Source organism: Balaenoptera ricei, chromosome 13, assembly GCF_028023285.1.
Source record: "Balaenoptera ricei isolate mBalRic1 chromosome 13, mBalRic1.hap2, whole genome shotgun sequence".
Classification (NCBI taxonomy): Eukaryota; Metazoa; Chordata; class Mammalia; order Artiodactyla; family Balaenopteridae; genus Balaenoptera; species Balaenoptera ricei.
In genome coordinates this window covers 71,571,608-71,592,315 of record NC_082651.1, presented here as the reverse complement: position 1 = coordinate 71,592,315, position 20,708 = coordinate 71,571,608, and the positions used below count along the sequence as shown (strand labels likewise).

The following is a 20,708-nucleotide window of genomic DNA, read 5'->3' as shown; positions in this document are numbered from 1 at the left end:
TCAGAGATTGCCTCCATATAAACTAGGCCCTAATCCATCTACACGTGACCCTGCCCAGGCTGTTGGCTGTGGCTCCAGCAGAAACATGTTCAGAGTTGTTTGCGTGGGACAAACAGAATGGATCTTCAGTCAGTGTGCAGAGAAACCTGCAATTATTTACCCCTTCTCTAAATTACCTCCGTACTTCTTTCTGGTCTGGATCAAAGAGTTAACTTAAAAACCAAAATTTGCCCCCAACATCTCCTTCCCTCACTATTCCTAATTCTGATCTCTTCATTTTTCAGCGTTTTATCTGAAAGTTAGCCACCATTAATGAACAGATCATTGCATGTTGAGAACCTCGTGTCAGAGAAGGCAGTAGAGCCCTGCAGATTCAGGATTTGGGTTTAGAAAGACTACAGGCCCCAACATGCAATTTCACCTTCCAAAGACTACCATTCCCAACATGCAATGCAGTCAGCGTTAGTAAAGGAAAGGAACTAGCTGGAAATTGCCAGCCTGGCTGGAAACTTTGCCTGCGTGCCACCCTCAGGCAAAAGAATGATTTAGAAAGCTCCCAGAGGATATTTTTTGCAGGAGCGGATTTAGGAACTCCCTAAATCCAGGCAAGAAAAGGGAGGAGTCTGAGCCATGTCCCGCCCCTTCTCCAGTAAACTTCTGCCGCTCCAGGTTTGGCGGCGGGAGTTCGAAGGACCTGGAGGAGCTGCACACCCCTGGCTTTCCCCATGGTTTCGGTGACCAGAGCCGGTTTTGGAGACCTGCCCTTGGGGGCAGGGACGGTGGAGAAGTTCCAGCTGCAGTCAGACCAGCTGAGAGTAGACATCATCTCCTGGGGCTGCACCATCACGGCCCTGGAGGTTAAAGACAGGCAGGGCAGAGCCTCAGACTTGGTGCTCGGCTTTGCTGAGTTGGAAGGTGGGTTGAATTCCGCCCCGGGCTGCGGACGGGCCCCAGTTCCACCTGGCACACTGCCCCACACAGCTTGCTCGCGATGCAGGGATGCAGGGGAAGTACGGAGCTTGTGACCATCAGGAGTACTTGGATCCGGCTAACTCACTGTGTTGCGATCCAGTGTTTGGAAATAGACAAAATGAATAGAAACTGCCGTAGGACTTGGCCTCTGTTTATACATTCAGGCTTTGTCTTAATTAAAAAGTCAGTTGAGGGTAAGATAAAACTCCAGCAACACTGGAGCGATCTTTGAACTGCCGGATCTTTGTAAGGGCGGGAGAGGAAAGTGCAGGCCTCTGCACTGAGAGGGGGTGTGGCCCCCTGCTCTTCCTCCTGCCCTTTCTGAAGAAGGAAAATGATCAAAGACGTGCGTCTTCTGCTTTCTCCTTGATCAGATTCTCTTTGAGGTCTGGTTGTTTCAGAAATGCTCCATAAGGTAAGCTTAGTGGGTGCAGAAGCTTATCCGCTTTGGTCTGTGATCACCTCCTGGCTGATCAATAACTGTGTGCTGAAAGAATGCGGAAGACCAACTTACTGTCGAGAAACGAGTCTCCTTATAGCTAGGGTGGACTTTGTTCTGTGGGAATCCGTAGACAATTAAGAACATGTATTAATTCCTGCATTCAAACACTGTTTTTTTGTTTGTTTTGTTTTGTTTTGTTTTTTAATCAGTCATCAATTTTATACACATCAGTGTATACATGTCAATCCCAATCGCCCAATTCAGCACACCACCATCCCCACCCCACCGCGATTTTCCCCCCTTGGTGTCCATACGTTTGTTCTCTACATCTGTGTCTCAACTTCTGCCCTGCAAACTGGTTCATCTGTACCATTTTTCTAGGTTCCACATACATGCGTTAATATACGATATTTGTTTTTCTCTTTCTGACTTACTTCACTCTGTATGACAGTCTCTAGATCCATCCACATCTCAACAAATGACTCAATTTCGTTCCTTTTTATGGCTGAGTAATATTCCATTGTATATATGTACCACTTCTTCTTTATCCATTCGTCTGTCGATGGGCATTTAGGTTGCTTCCATGACCTGGCTATTGTAAATAGTGCTGCAATGAACATTGGGGTGCATGTGTCTTTTTGAATTACGGTTTTCTCTGGGTATATGCCCAGTAGTGGGATTGCTGGGTCATATGGTAATTCTATTTTTAGTTTTTTAAGGAACCTCCATATTGTTCTCCATAGTGGCTGTATCAATTTACATTCCCACCAACAGTGCTAGAGGGTTCCTTTTTCTCCACACCCTCTCCAGCATTTGTTGTTTGTAGATTTTCTGATGATGCCCATTCTAACTGGTGTGAGGTGATACCTCATTGTAGTTTTGATTTGCATTTCTCTAATAATTAGTGATGTTGAGCATCTTTTCATGTGCTTCTTGGCCATCTGTATGCCTTCTTTGGAGAAATGTCTATTTAGGTCTTCTGCCCATTTTTGGATTGGGTTGTTTGTTTCTTTAATATTGAGCTGATCAAACACTGTTGATCCAACTGTCTCATTCAATGAGACAGGTCCCCATCCTCATGCAGCTTGCAGTGTAGATGTGGAGATAGACCTTAGCCAAATAATTGCATAAATAAATAACTCACACTGCAGTTTGATTGGGGCAAAAGAAAATGTTCATAGTGCTTGCTATCTCTTGGCACACACGAGTAGCTAGACAGAAAATGAGGTCGAAATAAAGTTAGCAAAGGGCAACTGATTGAGAATTAATCCTCTCTGCTCAGTGGTAGGGGCATGGACAAAATCTGTTAAGAGGAGGCTTGAGATTTTCCTTTAGGTGTCTGTTTTTCTGTCTGTTTGGTTCTTTAGATATGTAACATAGCTCATGGTTGGAGGTCAAGAAAACTGAGAGTATTGGTTTTCCCTTAGGAGGATAAAATTGGCTCCTCATTTCCTTAGCAAAATGTATTATAAAAATATTTCTGAGGATCCTATTCCTTGCCCTCTGGTTGGTTGTCTTTAGCTCCTTTGGAGCCTCCACAGCTTGGCTTGGAGAAGGAGGTAGGTAACCTTCAGCAGAATTTCTTTGGTGATTTCAGCGAGTCTATTATAGGAGACTCACTGGTAGGAAGGTGCAGGGGCTGGGGAAAATCAGCTCCACTTCCCCTTGCTCTCCACGTCCCCTTCTACTTCTGGGGGTGGTGTTCCTATCTTCTGTCTTCAGAGTCAGAAAGCAAGAGAGTTGACAAGTGACAAAAGAGGATTCTTTAGAATCACTTTTGCTGAGTCACCTCTCTCTGTTAGTAGCATAACCATTTGCTAGGCTGAACCAGAATCACAAAGAGATAACTTGACTGGTGCAAAATTGCCCAGTGGAGTCCAAGGAGAATTGGATAGATGACCTAGAATTTCTGAGCCAGTAAAGCACTGGAGTTGATAAGCAGTGAGCATCTGCTTTTATCACCCTATTTCCATGTCTGCTTTATCACCATTCAGGAGGTAACTACCCTCCCCCTACCCTCCTCCCACTCATACACACACTCACTTCTTACTAATTTTAGTTCTCATATAAGAGTCACATGGCCCTTAAAGCACAAGGCATCTTTGTGGAATTCATATGAAACATGTGCCACGATGATGTGGCACCTGGGAAGCACCAGTTTCTTAGCAGGCATAGAAGTGCCTATTTTGTGAGGGCAATAATACAATCGTCTCTGTGAGTCTATGAATCTTGTGGGAGTCTAGGTAGAAGAAAGTATTATCCCCAAATGTTCTTAAAAGGGAGAAAAAAAATAGACCCCCCTCAGATTACAATGATCTAGCTTGTATTGACTGTATTGTTCCCCATGTTATTAACATCTCTTGAGAAAGTTAAATAGCATTCTCTTATCAGGATGTGTCACAGGCACCACAAAATGCCAGGTCGAATCAAAGCATCTAAAGTATTCTAGGTGCTGGGAATTCCCTGGTGGTCCAGTGGTTAGGACTCCAAGTTTCCACTGCAGGGAGCACAGGTTCCATCCCTGGTCGTGGAATTAAGATCCGGCAAGCCACGTGGCGTGGCCAAAAAAAAAAAGTAAAGTATTCTAGGTGCTAGATAAAGATAGACATTTTCAATCCTATGCTAGAATTTAGATAATTTAATTTTTTATTTAAAAAGGGGAGCAAGCTATTTTCAAAAGATAAAGAAGCATTTAGAATATGAAGTAAGGCTTTCTGATATGTTCAGCCATCTTCGAGGTTGAACTTCATACATGTCATTACAGGAAGTATAACTGCCTCAATCAGAATTGTGTGAAATGGCAGTCTGCTACTATTTTGATCAATTCTAGTGTATTAAAACCCATGTTAAGAAACTGGCGACAGAGGATGTCTTTAAGAAGGGACTCTGGGTAGCTGGGGTACAGGGATAGGAAGGAGGCTAGATTTTCACTGTACAGTCTTTTAGAACGTCTGAGTATGTAAGTATTATATAAACAAACTGAGGCAAATAATTTAAAGCAATAAGATGTGACAGAGTGAGTAAGGGGTTATCTTCACATTACCATGTTCCAAAAATGTTTTGAGCCAAGGTGAAGAGCTAAGCATGGATAATTCCATGAGACATGGTCCTTTTGTAATTGCCAGGTTAGATGTGAACTACCTCTAATTTCCCAGATAGATTTTATAAACTACTTGGCTGATGGCCATGACTGGAGGTCAGAATAGTTCAAATTCTCCCTAGGAAAATGAGATCTTTCTTCTGTAGAATTCTAAAGAGGTAAATCATGGGATCTTTTAGTTATGGGCTAGAAAAATCAGTAATGCCTCCTGTGAAGTATTTTTTCTGCCATTTTTTGTATTGAAAATATTTTTTAATGTTTTTCATCTGCATGTCCCACCTGCAGTCATTATGACTTCTTTCAAAACCTGTGATGAAGATATTTGCTTATAAGCCAGAGGTGTAAATAACCTACCCATGCAATCAATGCGATTCCTTCCCCTTCATCTTCCGCCCAGTCGCCACCAACACCCAGCTATTACTGCCAAGAGAGCCATTATGGAAAGCTTAGAAAAAAATAAACTTAGTGCTTTTAGAAAACCTGAGTTTATAAGAGGGAGTGGGAGGAAAAGAGACCAGTTTAGAGGTTGCAATTTAATATTACAGATGCCCAAGAGTGTCCTTGTAGTAGCTTTGAGGATTCCTAGTTTAAAATCTCTGCTTTGTCCCTTAAAGCTGTGTGACCTTGGGCAAGTTATTTAACCTCTCTAGATCTGTTTCCTCACTTGAACCAAATGGATTAAAATGCTGTTGGCTGTGATCATGTCTGACTATAGTGAACAATTAATCGTTTTAATCTCCTCTCCTTCCTTTGCCCCCAAATATCTTCCCTCTTACTCCTTGAACTTTTTTATTTCACTTTGTTAACTGTGCACAAAATGGCACGGAGATTCCTCTGGGACAACCAGCAGCCATCTAAAAATATATAAAATATTTGGGATGCTTAAAGTGCTTGCCAATTAAACTAGTGTTTATTTTCCTTAGAAAGCCGAAAGAAAGTCACTCAGGTGTGGAGTTTTTGACTGAGAATGCTGAGTGATTTTATTTGAGATATGGGGTACTCGTGCTAAAGTTTGGGCTGTCTGAGGTGGGTGTCATAGCTGGGATCCTTGGGATATTTGAGGAGTGGACAGGGCCATACCCCGTGGTTAAGCATTTATTAATATATTCTGGCCAGTCCCTTGCCCAGAAAAAGGGACAAACTTTTTCTCTACCCTTTATCCTACATCAGCAACTGACTTGACTGAATCAGCATTCATGGCTTGACCTAGAAACTTTGCTCTTTTTCATGGAAAACAGTATTTTCTGCATTTCAAAAGCAAGCTTTTTAGTCCTAATCAGAATTTGGGGACTGTCACGTTCTGTAATTCTGATTTGATTTAAAAGCTTAGTAACATGTGAAAAGAGTATAAAATCCATGTGTTCTGAAGAGTTTCTCAGAGACAGTTGAGAGCAGTGGTTTCTGCTGTCCTTATGGTTTAATCCTTAAAAACTCTTCATCGAAACCAAGGGCTTCTTACCTCCATGGGCTTATTAATTGTTGCCAGAAAGCGGTCCCTTCTTAGGGAATTCTTGCAAGCCCATGAGGCAGCAACCTTGCTGTTGAATTCGTCCTTGTCTCTGATGCCAAGCATGTGGCTGGCAGAGAGTAGGGGCTTGGTGTACCCTTGTTGAATGAATCAATGTAGGAGTCAAAAAGAGATATAGCCAAACAATGTTTGAACAAAAATTCTGCTTTTCTTCACATGTTTGAGCTCCCGATTAGCAAATGAAATTATATGTCATCAGGGAAATGCAAATGAAAACAACATTGAGACCTATTATTATTTATTTTTATTTATTTATTTTTTTGGCCATGCTGCGCGGCTTGTGGGATCTTAGTTCCCTGACCAGGGATGGAACACGCGCCCTCAGCAGGAAAAGCGCAGAGTTCTAACCACTGGACCACCAGGGAAGTCCTAGAGACTCCTTTTTGTTACTCAATGTAAGGGGTTTTAAAGCTACAGCTTCAGAGAGGAAGGTGGGGAGAGAGGTGGAAGCTGGTGGAGACTCAGCCTTGCCTGTGCTGAGAGATGGTGGTAAGGTCAATTAACCAGAAGGCCATGTGCTCTCCAAATAATGTGATGCTTAAGAACATGTACTAAGGAGCCAGACTGCCTGGGTTCAAACCCTGATTCTGCCACTAACTAGCTGTGTGTTTTGGGCCAAGTTACTTAACCTTCTGTCCTCAATTTCCATGCCAGTAAAACGAGAGTAATAATACTGCCTACCTTATAGCAGTATTCTGAGGATGAAATGATTTAAATGTAGAGCACTTAGAAAGTGGCTGAGACTTAGGAAGCGGTCAATAACTGTTAGCTCTTGTGAGAGCCTATGCGCAGGACCCTGAGGACCTGCAGATTGGCAAGGAAGTGAACCAGGGAAGACCTGGAAGAGAGTGATTAATGTTTCACTTATGCCCAACCAGTTGAGTAATGGGAACGTGTGACCTATAACTGGCCCAGTAGGTTCAGGGCCCATATCCTGAGAGCCCCTCCAGCCATAGTAAAAAGAGTTCATGCACTTGAATCACATACTCTTCTGACCCACAGTAGGTGTGATGGATACAGAGTACCACATGAAGGGGGGATGGAGTTCCAAGGACAACTGAGTGAAAAATGGAGCAGAAAGTAATCTTAGCGATAATACAAAAAAATGAACTACCTCCAAACCTTAATCTCTGCCATGATGATCTAAACTAAAAGATTATAGCAGAGAGGAACTTAAAGACAAGGAAGTTACTGTAATATGCCCATGCATAACGCTGTAAGTACAAGGACACTGGCTACACCACTCTTTATGGCCCCGCCCCTCCCCGCCCCCACCCAGAAAAGCCCAACAACAGTTTATGCTCATCAGCATGCCGTATCCCCATCAAAAGGGATATTGTAGATGGATATGGAGTCACATGGAATGATCTGAAGACATTTGATAAATGAAAAGTTGCAGAACAATATGTGTAGTTTGTCTCTTTATGTAGAATATGTGTGTGTTCGTGTATTTGTTTGTGCTTATATGTACTTAATTTAAAAAACAAAAACAAGCAATTGGAAGTGTATATCCCAGACTGTTAGCAGTGATTATCAGTGGGAAGGAGAGGAGTTGAGAAATGAAGGATGGTTTTCATGTTTTACTCTTTATTAAGCTTGCCAGATTTAACAAATAAAAATGTAGGACACCCACCTAAATTTGAGTTTGAGATAAACCATAAATATGTTTTATGTGAATGTCCCATGTATTCTAATAATATGGACATACTTACACTAAAAAGTTATTCACTGTTTATCTGAAATTCAGATTTAACAGGTGTCCTGTGTTTCCTCCAGCAAGGCTACTCTATATAGTTGGGTATTTAATGCTCATTAAAGGAAATTTTCATGTACTAATTGTATGATTTTTTTAAAAAAAGAATCATAAGATAGTTTCTTTTCAATACTACACAAAAATATAATTTTTAGTTAAGAAAGTTGGCCTAGAAGCAAATTACAGAGCAACATGTATATGAAGACTTCAGTTTTATAAGAAGAAAAGCATATGCACACATATACTAAAAGATGGAAAGGTATACATACATAGATATACATAAGAATACTAACAGTTCTCTCTAGTGATGAGATCAGGATGATTTAAGTTTCTTCTTTGTGCTTTAGAAAGCTCTTTTAAAATGTTTGGAAAGAACATGAATTGCTTTTGGAAAGGGAAAAGGTCATGTGTAAAGAACACCATTTTTCCTCGCTTCCCTGTGGACGCAGATATGCCCAAGTTGCAGCTGCCCTCAGAAGGAAGTGGTGGGCAGTGGTGTGAGCCTTGTCTTTCGTTTAAAGTTTTAAAAAACACCATCATCCCATATCCTTGCAGGGTACCTCCAAAAGCAGCCCTACTTTGGAGCAGTGGTTGGCAGGGTGGCCAATCGAATTGCCAAAGGAACATTCACGTTGGACGGGAAGGAGTATCAGCTGGCCATTAACAACGGGCCCAACAGCCTGCATGGAGGAGTCAGAGGGTTTGATAAGGTGAGTTGGGGGCATCGGACAAGAGTCCTCACCTGGCACACTTCACTGAGTACCTTCAAGCATACCTTCTATTTGGCAGGCACAACCCTAGGCCCTAGAGCAAATGCATGGTAAGGTGATGCAGGAAAGAGGCTGCTCCCACGGTTTGGGGGAGCAGATGTGCCTGCTGTGTCCAGGAGCCACCCTTCCCTAGCCCATCTGACTCTAATAGGCAGGAGAGCCCCGAGTGAAAGGACGACAGCCTTTAGGAAAGACAGGGAGCATCTTTCTCACAGTGTTGGCATCAGGGCTGGTTGACCTTAGGCACAACAGAAAAGTGGATTAAAGATAATACCCACGGGCTTCCCTGGTGGCGCAGTGGTTGAGAGTCTGCCTGCCAATGCAGGGGACACGGGTTCGAGCCCTGGTCTGGGAAGATCCCACATGCCGCGGAGCAACTAGGCCCGTGAGCCACAATTACTGAGCCTGCGCGTCTGGAGCCTGTGCTCCGCAACAAGAGAGGCCGTGATAGTGGGAGGCCTGCGCACCGCGATGAAGAGTGGCCCCCACTTGCCGCAATTAGAGAAAGCCCTTGCACAGAAACGAAGACCCAACACAGCCATAAATAAATAAATAAATAGATAAATAAAAAAGTTCAACTATTTATAAAAAAAAAAAAAAAAAAAGATAATACCCACCACTTCTTGCACAAGGCATTTGCACATATCATCTCCCACCCTCACTAGAACCCTGTACTGTCGCCAAATGAGAAATCTGAGGCCCTGAAAGGCCACACAACTCCTAAGTTGGGCTGCCTGACCCAAAGCCCTCATTCCTATACTACAACTACTGGTGTCCACCACGCTGCTGTGGGTGCCCCCAACCCAACACACCCCGTGTTTCTGTCTGTGAGCCCCCTCCCTACGCATTGTGGTGCCACATCCAGGCTGCCCTTCCAAAGAAGTGCCTCACGCCTCAAAATGACCTCGATCCTCCCCGGTTCCCCCTTTCCACGTTAAAACTCCCATTCCCTAAGCGAATCCCTGGAAAACCAGGTTAGGAAAACAAATTGATCAAACAGCTTCTCCCTGAGGTAGGAATGCCTGCCCTCCTGTTTCCTAGCTGCGTGGGAGCCTGCAGGTGAACCCCGGTGATTCTGTTACTAGTCTAATTTCAGAGAGGTAATTTTGGTAGTTAGCTTTCCTTTAAATTATACCACCCAGGTTACTTCCTAGAGAAAAGCCAGAGAAGACAGGAACACGTATGGCAGTTAAGAATCCCAGTTGTTTCTTTTCTACCTCTTACCGCCACCCATGCTGTTGAAGGAAGTTGGTCACTCTCTGTTTCCCCTGTCCTACCAGCTTCCTGTCTGTGGTTCAGAGCCAGACTGCCCCATCACTTCCCCTTTCCTCCATGGTGGAACTCCTCACGCCAGGGAAACATGAAGGCAGAGGGTATCCTCTGTCCTGGCAGTATTAGGGCAGAGGGTCTCTGGAATATGCCAGGGCCATGGGCAAACCCCAACCAGAGGAAGTTAGGCCCAGCTCTGTCTGGCCAGGGATCTTCAGGGGAGCCTCAGCGCCTTGTTCTAGCTTGTTCTGCTCACCTGTTCCACATGGAATTTTCTGTGGGGTTGCGTAATGGGGCGTGCCCTGTATGAACAAACGCAGAAGGATAGCATTCATGTCCTTCTATGCAATGTGTTAACTGAGCCCCTTCTGTGAACCAGGGAGATGGGGATTCCTGAGACTCCAGTATAGTGAGGGACTCTTCCATAACTGTTGCAGGCAACAAGCCCCATAATACAGATGCCAGCGGTGTGCTACAGGAACTGGGTATGGACAAATTAATGGCAACTAGGGAGGTTGGATTTGAACTGTTCTTGAAGAAAAGATAGGTCATTTAATAAGTGGATATTGGAGAGTGGCTGTGCAACAGCCCACAGAGGGGTGGGGAAAGACTTGGCATGTAATCTTGGAGCCATTGAAAGTTTTAGGCCACTAGGTTTTCATGTAGCAACATGAGTAGTATCACATGGACTTTGTTTTAAGTTGCCCTAAACAATTTGGTTTCAACAATTACTGAATAATTGTTGGTTTGCAGGTATGTGTTTTTCTATTTATACCAACACATTTTTTTAAAGATGAAATTTGAATAACCTGACAGGATTAGAAATGGTGTAAGTAGGCCTAGAGATACAAATGCGGAAATTTTCAGGAAATTTGGAAACCATAGGGTCAGGGAAATCCTCCCGTGAATAGGAATTATACTTTCTGCTTAATCTGATAATATTGCTTTACACAAAAATCTTTCCATTGTGTCCTTTCTCTAAAGGAAAAAAACTAGGTAGCAAGTTAAGACGATTTTATTTCAAATATTTTATTCCTAAAATTTTCCGTTTGGGGATTCCTTTTTCTTTTTTTAATCACACATATACCAGGAAACATTTCCGGGAGATAATTAGGGTGTGAAATTAATTTTTTACTAAGGTCAGCGAATTTGTTTCAAATACCAGCTGCTTTCACTGTAGGTGAAGGCAGAGACCTCCGTTCCCACTGAGCTCCTCTTCCTGGTAAATGCAGTGTCAGTGAGAGAGAGATCCAGGCCATGCCAGGAGTGGGTGGGCAGAGCCTGGGCTCGTGGGCCATTCCTGTGACCCACAGAAGTTATCATCTTCCAGCTCTATTTGCAATGACAGTGTTTGGCCTCAACTCTGCTGTTGGAAACGAAGATTGGAACAAAACATTGACTGAAAGTAAGATGTGGAATAGTGTAGACTGTCAAGCTAAGTTTGAATCCTAGCTCTGTCACTAATTACATGCATGACTTTAAACAAGATATTTCTCCCCTTCAAACAATTGCATGAATTATGAAAGGGTTCTACTCCATCCCCTGGAATGTGGGAGGTGGAAGTGGGCAAGTTAACTCCCCTGAACTCAGTTTGCTCATCTATAAAATGGGGGTAATAATATTAGTTGGAGCCATGTGAAATTGCCAGTGCTCAACTGTTTTGACCTATAAAGATGGTAATTTCAGTTGGTTCAACTAAATCCTTACCTTATAAAATGGTTTATGTAAAGCACCAGGTCAGTGGCTGGCTGGTGAGCACCCAACAAATGGAGGTCTCATGTCTGCAAAGGGCCCCTTTCCTAGTGACCCCAGAGCTCCCCAAAGGGACTGGGGAGGTCTCTGGCTACCTTGTCCTCTGATGGTGTAGAATAAGGAAGCAGGCTCAGGATTAGACTACTTGATTCAAATCCACCGTTTTATTAGCAGTGTGGCCTGGGACAAGCAGTTTATCCTTTCTGAGCCTCCATTCTCTCATCTTTAAATGAGGATAATGGCACCTACTTTACGTCAGCCCTGAAACAGATAGTGTCTGCGAAGGTTCTAGCAAAGAGCCTAGGCTCATAATGGGCACTCAATAAGGCATATAAGATTACATATACATTTCAGGTGTACAACATAGTGATTCACAATTTTTGAAGATTATATTCCATTTAAATTTATTATAAAATATTGGTTATATTCCCCATGCTGTACAATATATCCTTGTAGCTTATTTATTTTATACACTGTAGTTTGTACCTTTAATCCCCTACCCCTATGGTAACGCCATTGGTAACCACTACTTTGTTCTCTGTATCTGTGAGTCTGTTTCTCTTTTGTTATATTCACTAGTTTGTTTTACTTTTTAGATGCCAAGTTGTCTTTAAATATTGAAATGTGGCATTTCGCTTGGGATTGGAGTGACTAAACAGCTTCAAAAACACTTTCTTCCAGGTCCTCTGGACCCCTCAGGTGCTGTCAAATGGAGTCGAGTTCTCACGGGTCAGTCCAGATGGTGAGGAAGGCTACCCCGGAGAGTTAAAAGTCTGGGTGACATACACACTGGATGGCGGGGAGCTCGTGATCAACTACCGAGCACAGGCCAGTCAGACCACTCCGGTCAATCTGACCAACCATTCTTACTTCAACCTGGCAGGCCAGGTAGGTGAACTTGCCTTTGATCACCTGCTGTAGTGTGAAGTGTCACTTGCCTCTTCTCTCCTGCATTGTGCTTTGTGGAATGACCTGAGGGAGTGACTGGAGAGGCTAACCCAGTATGGAATTACCCTGGCGATGGGGTCGCCCCTGGGATGAGGAAAAGTGCCCAGCAAAGCATCTGACTCCTAGTAGGTGGTCCACAAATGGAAGTTATAGGGAAATGAGTACCTTGAGTACATTGTGCTGCCCCACACGCTCAGACAGGTAACAAGCTATTTAAAGAACTCCCTGTCATCTAATTGTAACAAGTGCTTACATTTGCTTTCCCAGTTTCACTCTTACCACCCCGCCCCCCCACCAAAATTACTTCCAATTAAGGCATTTTCCATCACTGGATCCTTGAAGATGTGCTTAGCCCAGCCCCTTTAGATAAATGCTGCCAATGTTTGTGTGCTCCCGCTGTACGGCCCACCCTAGGAGTGGTGTGGAGACACTGACAGCCCCCCTTAGGTAATTCCCTCTAAACTACCTCATTTCCTCCTAATGATAATATTTTAGCTTGCTGAGGAGGCTATTACATGAGACAGAATAAAAGGCTTAGCTGAAATCTGTAGATTCTATCTATGACTTTCTCTTCATTTAAGAAGCTCATCATTGTATACTAGACTTGAATCGCTTTGGCATGATTTCCTACCACAAGACGATGTTCACAGCCAGCTAGTAATATCTTGCATTTTTACACTTTTTAGGAGTTTGTTGATGATATGCTGATTTTTTTTCTAGAATCTTTTCAAATAGCATGAGTTAATTGGTTCTGACATAATTTGAAAATAAGAAAGACGGTTCTTCACTTGCTTGTTCCTTATCTTCAGGAACTTCCACCATCCTTCTTGAGATCTTAAAGACAAACCAAAAAATAAACACAAAATAAACACGCACAAGCCATAAGAGACTGCAATCATGAGCGTGAAGACCCCACTTTTTAAAATAAGTTCAGAAAGAAACTTGACAGAAATAGAACAATATATTAATGGTTTTATGTGGGTAGTAGATCATGGTGATTTTTCACTATTTTCCACAGTTTTGTAACTAAGGGGGTGATCTAAAGGAATAGATTCAGAAATAGAAAGAGAAATTAGGCGTGAAGTATTACTCTGCCAATGTGTTCCAGTGAAGGATGCAAAATGGGAACGTAAGGTTCACTAAGGCTCTTTCTGCTTACGTGAGAGGAGGACCCTCCTGACCAGAATTTTCCACCCTTCCAATCCTACAAGGACTTGGAGTGACTCCTAAAAATTTCTAAATTTTTTTCCAGAGGCTGAACAGTTTCCCAGATCACAGACCCCACACAGAGGGGCGGTCAGGGTCAACTCCCTTCTGTGTGCTGTTTTAGTAAGTACAGTGCAAATCCACACGCAAATCCACAGCCTCTAGCTTCAGGGATGGGGTGGGTGAGGGCCACCAGCCTTTTGGAGCATCAGGTAAGGGTTGGTAGGCAGTTACCCGGCCTGGGGTCAAGGGGTCTGTCTGCATTTTCAGAACATCTCTTGCCCTACCCGGAAAAGCATTATTGTGTGTCTTAAACCCTCCCCAGGTAAATAGCTCGAAACTTGATATTTACAATAGTCAGCTCATCTTATATATTTTCTTTTTGTTTGTTTTTCAAATTTAATAAGCAGTATTTTTGTCCTACTTGGGGGTCAAACTTTGACTCATCACTTCTAAGTTTGAGTGTCGGAGGCCTAGGGGGAGGAGAGCACTGTGTTTTTCAAAGAATGGAAAAGGTATGTAGGTTGCAGGTTGGTTGATTTTTTTTGGCTGTTCCTTTCTTATCTAACACAAAACTGGGAGAACTTTTTTTTTTAACTGAAACTTTATCTAAAGAGCTATGAAAGCAGGCCTGGGGCAATTTGAGATGAAAAACAATAGTTCTGGTTTTGGTATGACTGTGTAGGTATGTCATCAAGGACCCAAATTCTTCTGTCGTTCCATTCTGCTTCTTCAGTGCTATGGTTTTTGTCTTCCAGCTTATCCCCTCATGGTCACAAGATGGTTGCCACAGCTCCATGAATCACCTCTTCATATAGTCATGTCCAGAGATAAAAAAAGGAACTATTCTTTTTTTCATATCTCTAATGTTCCATTTTTAAGAACAAGCAAAACTTTTTCTAGAAGCTCCTCAGCAGACTTTCCTCACGTTTTGTTGGCCAGAAGTGTGTCTTACGCTCTGCTTAACCCAATCACCAGCAAGGGAATTAGACTACCATGGTTGGCTTAGACAAATCAAAGTTTGTCCTCTGGGGCCTGGGTGCGGGTCCTTTCCCTGAATATATCCTCACATAGGCTAAATCAACAAGTCAGTGTTCTGCCAGGGGAAAGGGAGGGTGCTGATAATGGAGTTGAGATAGCTTTTGGGTAGTAACCAATAGTGTCTGTTATATCCTGCTAGAGGTGATAAGAGCTGAAGTAAGGAAGTGGTAGTGGCAATGCACAAAAAGGTCTTTAAAGCCCCATCCAAGCCGCAGTGAGCTCTGTAAATGGTTAATGTTACAAATAGTAGCAGCCAAAGTTAACCAAAGCAAACACTGAACTCAGAGATGGGCCTCAGTTCTGTTTGTGAATCAGCATTCCTTGCCAAGTTTTCATCCGCCTGAAAAGGAAAAGAATCCAACAGTAATATTCCACCAGAGTAGACATTGCATTATTGCAGGTCAGAAGAGTCATAAAATGAAAAGCGTGCTTCCTTTGCTGAAGGAATGTTACTGCTGTTTAATGACCCAACAATTCAGAGTGGGTGCCTAGCCAGTGTTGCTTTCCTTCTCCTCCCAGGCTTCTTCCCAACATCTTGGACCCAATTTAGTGGTGTGTGATTTTCATACTGAATCATTTTCTTCCTGCCCTAGTGCTAAAAAACAAACAGAACAAGGAAATTCCTAAGAAGCTCTATTCATAATACTAAAAAAAACTCAAAACAACCCAAAAGTCTATCAATAGGAGAACAGATAAGTTGTGATATATTTATACAATGGAATACTACTCAACCTTGAACTAAGCATTGAACAATTAGAGCCAAAGAAAGAGTCCTAAATTCTCACTCCGTGACAGCTGCTGCCCTCAGTCCCAGGGGCCTCTTCGGTCCTGGCAGTAGCCTGAGGCATGAGGTGACAGTAGGGAGAGCCACACAGGAGAGAGACCCCTCTAGGCTGGAACAACTCTAGGCAGGAGTGCAGGCCACTCCCATTTTGGACCTGCCTCCCCAGGTCAGATCAGGGACCAAACACGAGGCTAAGATAGTGTGGGCAGAAGCCTCTGCCCCAGCCTTGTCTCCCACCCACTCCTACCCTTGACCGCTGGGACAGTACAAGGGAATCATAGTTCTTTAGAAACAGAGCCTCCTGGTAGTGTAAATAAACCAATTCCTCTCATGTTTAGACATCGATTCTCACAGCCTCTGAAATCTTGGCCTTTGTCCTCTGGACGACTCCGTTTGGTTGTGTGGCTGAGGCCTTCTGACAGCAGAATATGTTTTCAGTCAACCCAGAGCGCTCTGCCTCTCTCTGCTCACTTCTCAGGAACCCCTCGGAGCCTTCGATTTAGCTGAGTTCAGGGTTTCTCAGCCTCGGCACTGTTGACATTTGGGGCCAGATGACTCCGTGTTGCCGGGGTGCGGAGGCTGTCCTGAGCATGGTAGGCTGTTTGGCAGAATCCCTGGCCTCTTCACACGACTGCTTCCCCAGTAGCATGACCACCCTCAGCCGTGACAATCAAAAATGTCTCAAATGTCTCGAGACACCTGTGGGGCAAAATCATCCCTAGCTGCAAACCACTGGTTTCGTTTATTTTTGAGCATTCACTCAGCATAAGCCCTCACTTGGTTTCCTTTCCACATCTTTTGCTGTGAAGCTTTAAAATACCGCTATTAAAATGTAATCCTTTTTATAAGAAACATATATGTGTCTTTTCCAGTTTGCAAACAACACAACACATCCTTACTGAACTGTTCCCCAAGAACCCTGGACAGAATGGGGACGTCAGCCCAATTTTATACTGAAGGAAATAAGTCCAGAACTAGACCCCAGGCCTTTCTGACCACTGACCAGTGCTTCAGGGACCAGCCTTTGACTCCGCCAGGAGGGCAGGCTGCATCTTTACGGGGGAGATGGGACCCCAGTTCTGACTTCCAGGCTTCTGCCATGGAGCAGGGAGTGGGTCCTCTGAGTGGGAACTAGGCCAGAGAAGGGGTGACATGGCCCACCCTAGTGAGCCTAGAGGTGATGCTTTGGTTGCCCAGCACCTGTGTGTTACAGGTCACTGATGCTTGCTCTTTGTTTGCCTGGCATGTGAGGGCAGTAGAAGAAAACCCTCTGCTAATAAGTCAAAATCCAAAGGGCTGGGCTTCCCTGGTGGCGCAGTGGTTGAGAATCTGCCTGCCAATGCAGGAGACACGGGTTCGAGCCCTGGTCTGGGAAGATCCCACATGCCGCGGAGCAACTGGGCCCGTGAGCCACAACTACTGAGCCTGCACGTCTGGAGCCTGTGCTCCGCAACAAGAGAGGCCGCGATAGTGAGAGGCCCGCACACCGCGATGAAGAGTGGCCCCCACTTGCCACAACTAGAGAAAGCCCTCGCACAGAAACGAAGACCCAACACAGCCATAAATAAAAGAAATAAATAAAAATTAAAAAAAAAAAAATCCAAAGGGCTTTCAAACCACTTTTGTTTCTCTGACTTTTCACTTTCATAATTCCATTCAGAAAAGAACATGCACGCTGGGGTCACACTCGAAAGTTTCTTCCAAATGTATCGCCTGCTATTTTTGAGCCCCTATCTACCTAACTTAAATGAACAAATTAATCATCATCATAGGTCAAATGGGATTTCTACAGTTTTCGTCAATACTTGAAAACATTTCTGCAGGAGAAGTTATAAAGCAAATATATAAAATAAGACTGAGCATTAAACCTTCTTTTCTTTCTCTACTTTTTCTCTCCCAGGGTTCCCCGAATATATATGACCATGAAGTCACTATAGAAGCTGATGCTTTTTTGCCTGTGGATGAAACCCTGATTCCTACAGGTTGGTGAATTTAAACCTTTTATGGGAATGCAGAGCTGGGGTGCAATGTGAGAAACATTAAAACTTCATTTCCCTAAATATATTTCCCTTGTTGGCCTGACACAATGCCGATAATTACCATGATTAGTCATTTATTTTAGTTATGGTTGGGTGACCATATACTTAAACACCCAAACCAGGACACTCTTGAGAGGGAAAGGGGATGCTATTAATAATTTTGCCAGGGCAACAGGCATAAACTGAGATAATCCCAAAAAACTGGGTCAGATGGTCATCCTAGCTGAGCCATAGACTCCAGAAGTTCTCCATTAAAATGTAAGTCTGTTACTCCTTAGCATCTTAGCAGAGATAAATTGACCCAAGCATTACCTCACAGATGCAGGACGCTGATAGAACATGCCATGGCTTTTGACAGGAAAGGAAAGGGTTGGATGGGTTGTACCCTGAGGGGGACAAATACAGATACATCACCTCCGAGACACAGTTAAGGGGATGGGGTGGAAGGAGGAGTTCTGCGTACCAAAAGGGAAGGCGAGGTGTTGGCAGAGTCAAATTTCATGTGTGTGTGTGTGTGTGTGTGTGTGTGTGTGTGTGTGTTTCTCCTAGGTTTAGTGGATTGAGATCATTTTGGTTATTATTATTTGGGATCAAAAGTACCTTGGTTCAATAGGCAAATCCATAGAGATAAGAGAGTAGATTAGTGAGTTGCCAGGTGCTGGGGACAGAGGAGAATGGGGAATGACAATGGGTACTAGATTTCTTTTTGGGCTGAAAGATTCTGGAATTAGACAGTGGTGATGGTTGTACAACCTTGTAAATATACTAAACATTGATGAATTGTGCACTTTAAAAGGGTATGTGAATTATATCTCAATTTAAAAAAGGAAAGAAAGAACCTTGGTTCATGTGTTATCTCCAGGATTGACGGGTATAGTTTTGTACTAGATTGTACATGTACCCCCATCTGGCTCCAGGGGACAGGTAGATGACAACAAGATGAATGGCAGGGGTGCTGTTATTTGTGGCAGTTTATAGAAATTAACTTGTAGTAATTATCCCCAAAGCAGTAGATACATATTCTTATTGGGATTTTGTTAAAATCAGAGATCAGCTGAATGTAGAAGGCATCGTCAAAGAAAACTAAGGTAAACAAAAGTAGAGGATGATGGGAAGGAAGAACAGAAATCTAGAAAGACACAAACACTTTCTGTATCAGTTCGCCTTCTGGAGGAAGGGCCACCTTCGTGCTGCCCTTGCCTGATCTAGGTCCCTTGCCTGTGTCTGACAGTGACTTGACTTCTCGGATGTGTTACCTCATAGCTCCTTTATCAGATGGCTTACGTCCTGTGGTCTGTTCTCTCAGGCTTCTGTTTAGGGCGCCAGCCCTCCAGAAGCCCGTTGCTATGGTAGCTACGTGTGGAAGGTCAGAAAGACCTGTCCCTTCTGTTCCCACTCTGTGTAAGGGTACTACTACCTTAGTTGTCACCCCTGCTCCAATAAAGGGCTTAGATGATACAATATGAGCAATTAGAAGCCAAGGGCACCATCTTTGTTAGTTACTTGGTTTATATCACAAGTAATAAGACTATTGACATTACATCCCCCTCATATGATGCACTGAAAAAAGCACATCACTTGTGTGGCTTTCTGTCAAAAATGCAGAACCTCAGTGCATTCAGGAGAAGACATTACATGAACCCAATTGAGGGATCGTCTACAAAATAATTGACCAGTACTCTTCAAAGATATCAAGATCGTGAAGGACAAAAAAAGACTGAGGAGCAGTCACAGAGGAGATTGAGATACAATAATTAAATGCAACATGGGATCCTAGACTGTATCATGAGGCAGAAAAAGGGCAGAGAAGGGTGGGTGAAGGGTACACATAGATATATTATTTTTGCAACATTTTTGTAAGTCTAAAATTATTTCAAATTTTCAAAATTGGAAAAAAAGGAAGACCCAGGGATCCAAGTAAGATACTAAAGTTTACTGGGCACCTACCTGCCTTACTTTAGGTAAGGGCTTTTGTTTGGGCGTCTTTATTTCGGCATCTTTAAAACAATAGGGCTGTGTTTATGGCTGCTAGTTCAAAATTCTTAAGGGGAAAAAGAATGTGAGCCTGCATACTGAACAGCAACTTCAGTTAACAGCAGGAATTAGAAACGCCCATAAACAAGGCGACTACAAAACTAAGTAGAATAATAATAAGGAATCAAGATACACGGATTAAAAATTTTTGGCATCACAGTGTTGAATGTTTTTCTGGCTCCAGGGCTTTTATGTTTGTCTTGGTAATGTGTTATCTTCTGATATTGACATGGCTCAATAGATGGACGTGAATAAGCTGGCCCATCTTGTCCTAGATGCAGAATTATTGCATTAGAACTATGTGATGTGAACTGCAAGGGAAAAATGGTGGCAGCTCCTGTTTTGTGACTGATAAGGAAGAAAATGAACTAAGTAGCTTATACATGGAGGTGATGAAATAAGGGCATATTTATTTCTGTATATTTATAAAATTTTATGCTATCCTGCTGAGTTTTGATCAGATGAAAATCACAAAAATGAATAACTCATACCAGGTGAAGATTATTTGTCATGATTGTAAGAGATAATTGTGGCAAAGCAAAGTACAGCTTAACATGCAATCTAATTGACTGCATAGAACTCATGTTCATCTCAGTTCTCCACTGTAAGTGGCTTTAGGATCAAGTTCTATGCTCTGTACTAATACTGAACACCTGTGAAATTGAATCAGCTGTGAGATCTCTGGACTTTCAGGGAGGCAAGAGCCCAGCGCCTAATCTTGGCTTTGCTATTGACTAGCTAGGGGACCTTGGGTGCATGTATAATGCTTTAACATTTAACCTCTATAGACTCTTATTTCCTTTTCTGCAAATAGGAGGTTGAATTCAATCAGGGTTCATAAATTTTCATAAATCAGACCCATAAATTTTATTTAAAAAACAGTTTGGGAAACTTATCTGGGGTTGCCCAACTTTTCATTTTGCCAAGCTAGAAAGCTATTACAAATAACAGGGCTATTAAAATTAATTGGGAATATATGCATATTATATTTCAATTAAAAAACATTTAACCAATTGGGATAATAATAAGGAACAGAGATAAATAGGCTACATTTTAAAAAAAAAGCTGAA

At 42.9% G+C, this 20,708-nt stretch overlaps 1 protein-coding gene across 3 annotated transcripts in view; it reads left to right on the top strand.

Moving 5' to 3' along the window:
• GALM (galactose mutarotase) overlaps window positions 1-20,708 on the top strand; it is a 99,375-nt gene that overhangs the window by 46,260 nt on the left and 32,407 nt on the right. For 2 of the 3 annotated variants that reach the window (XM_059943567.1, XM_059943568.1), the window contains 3 exons: window positions 8,351-8,505; window positions 12,268-12,474; window positions 17,466-17,547. In XM_059943567.1, coding sequence (XP_059799550.1) covers window positions 8,351-8,505; window positions 12,268-12,474; window positions 17,466-17,547 — 444 coding nt within the window. Of the gene's footprint in view, window positions 1-535; window positions 916-8,350; window positions 8,506-12,267; window positions 12,475-17,465; window positions 17,548-20,708 lie in introns of those variants that run through there. The other variant, XM_059943566.1, reaches the window with a different exon arrangement.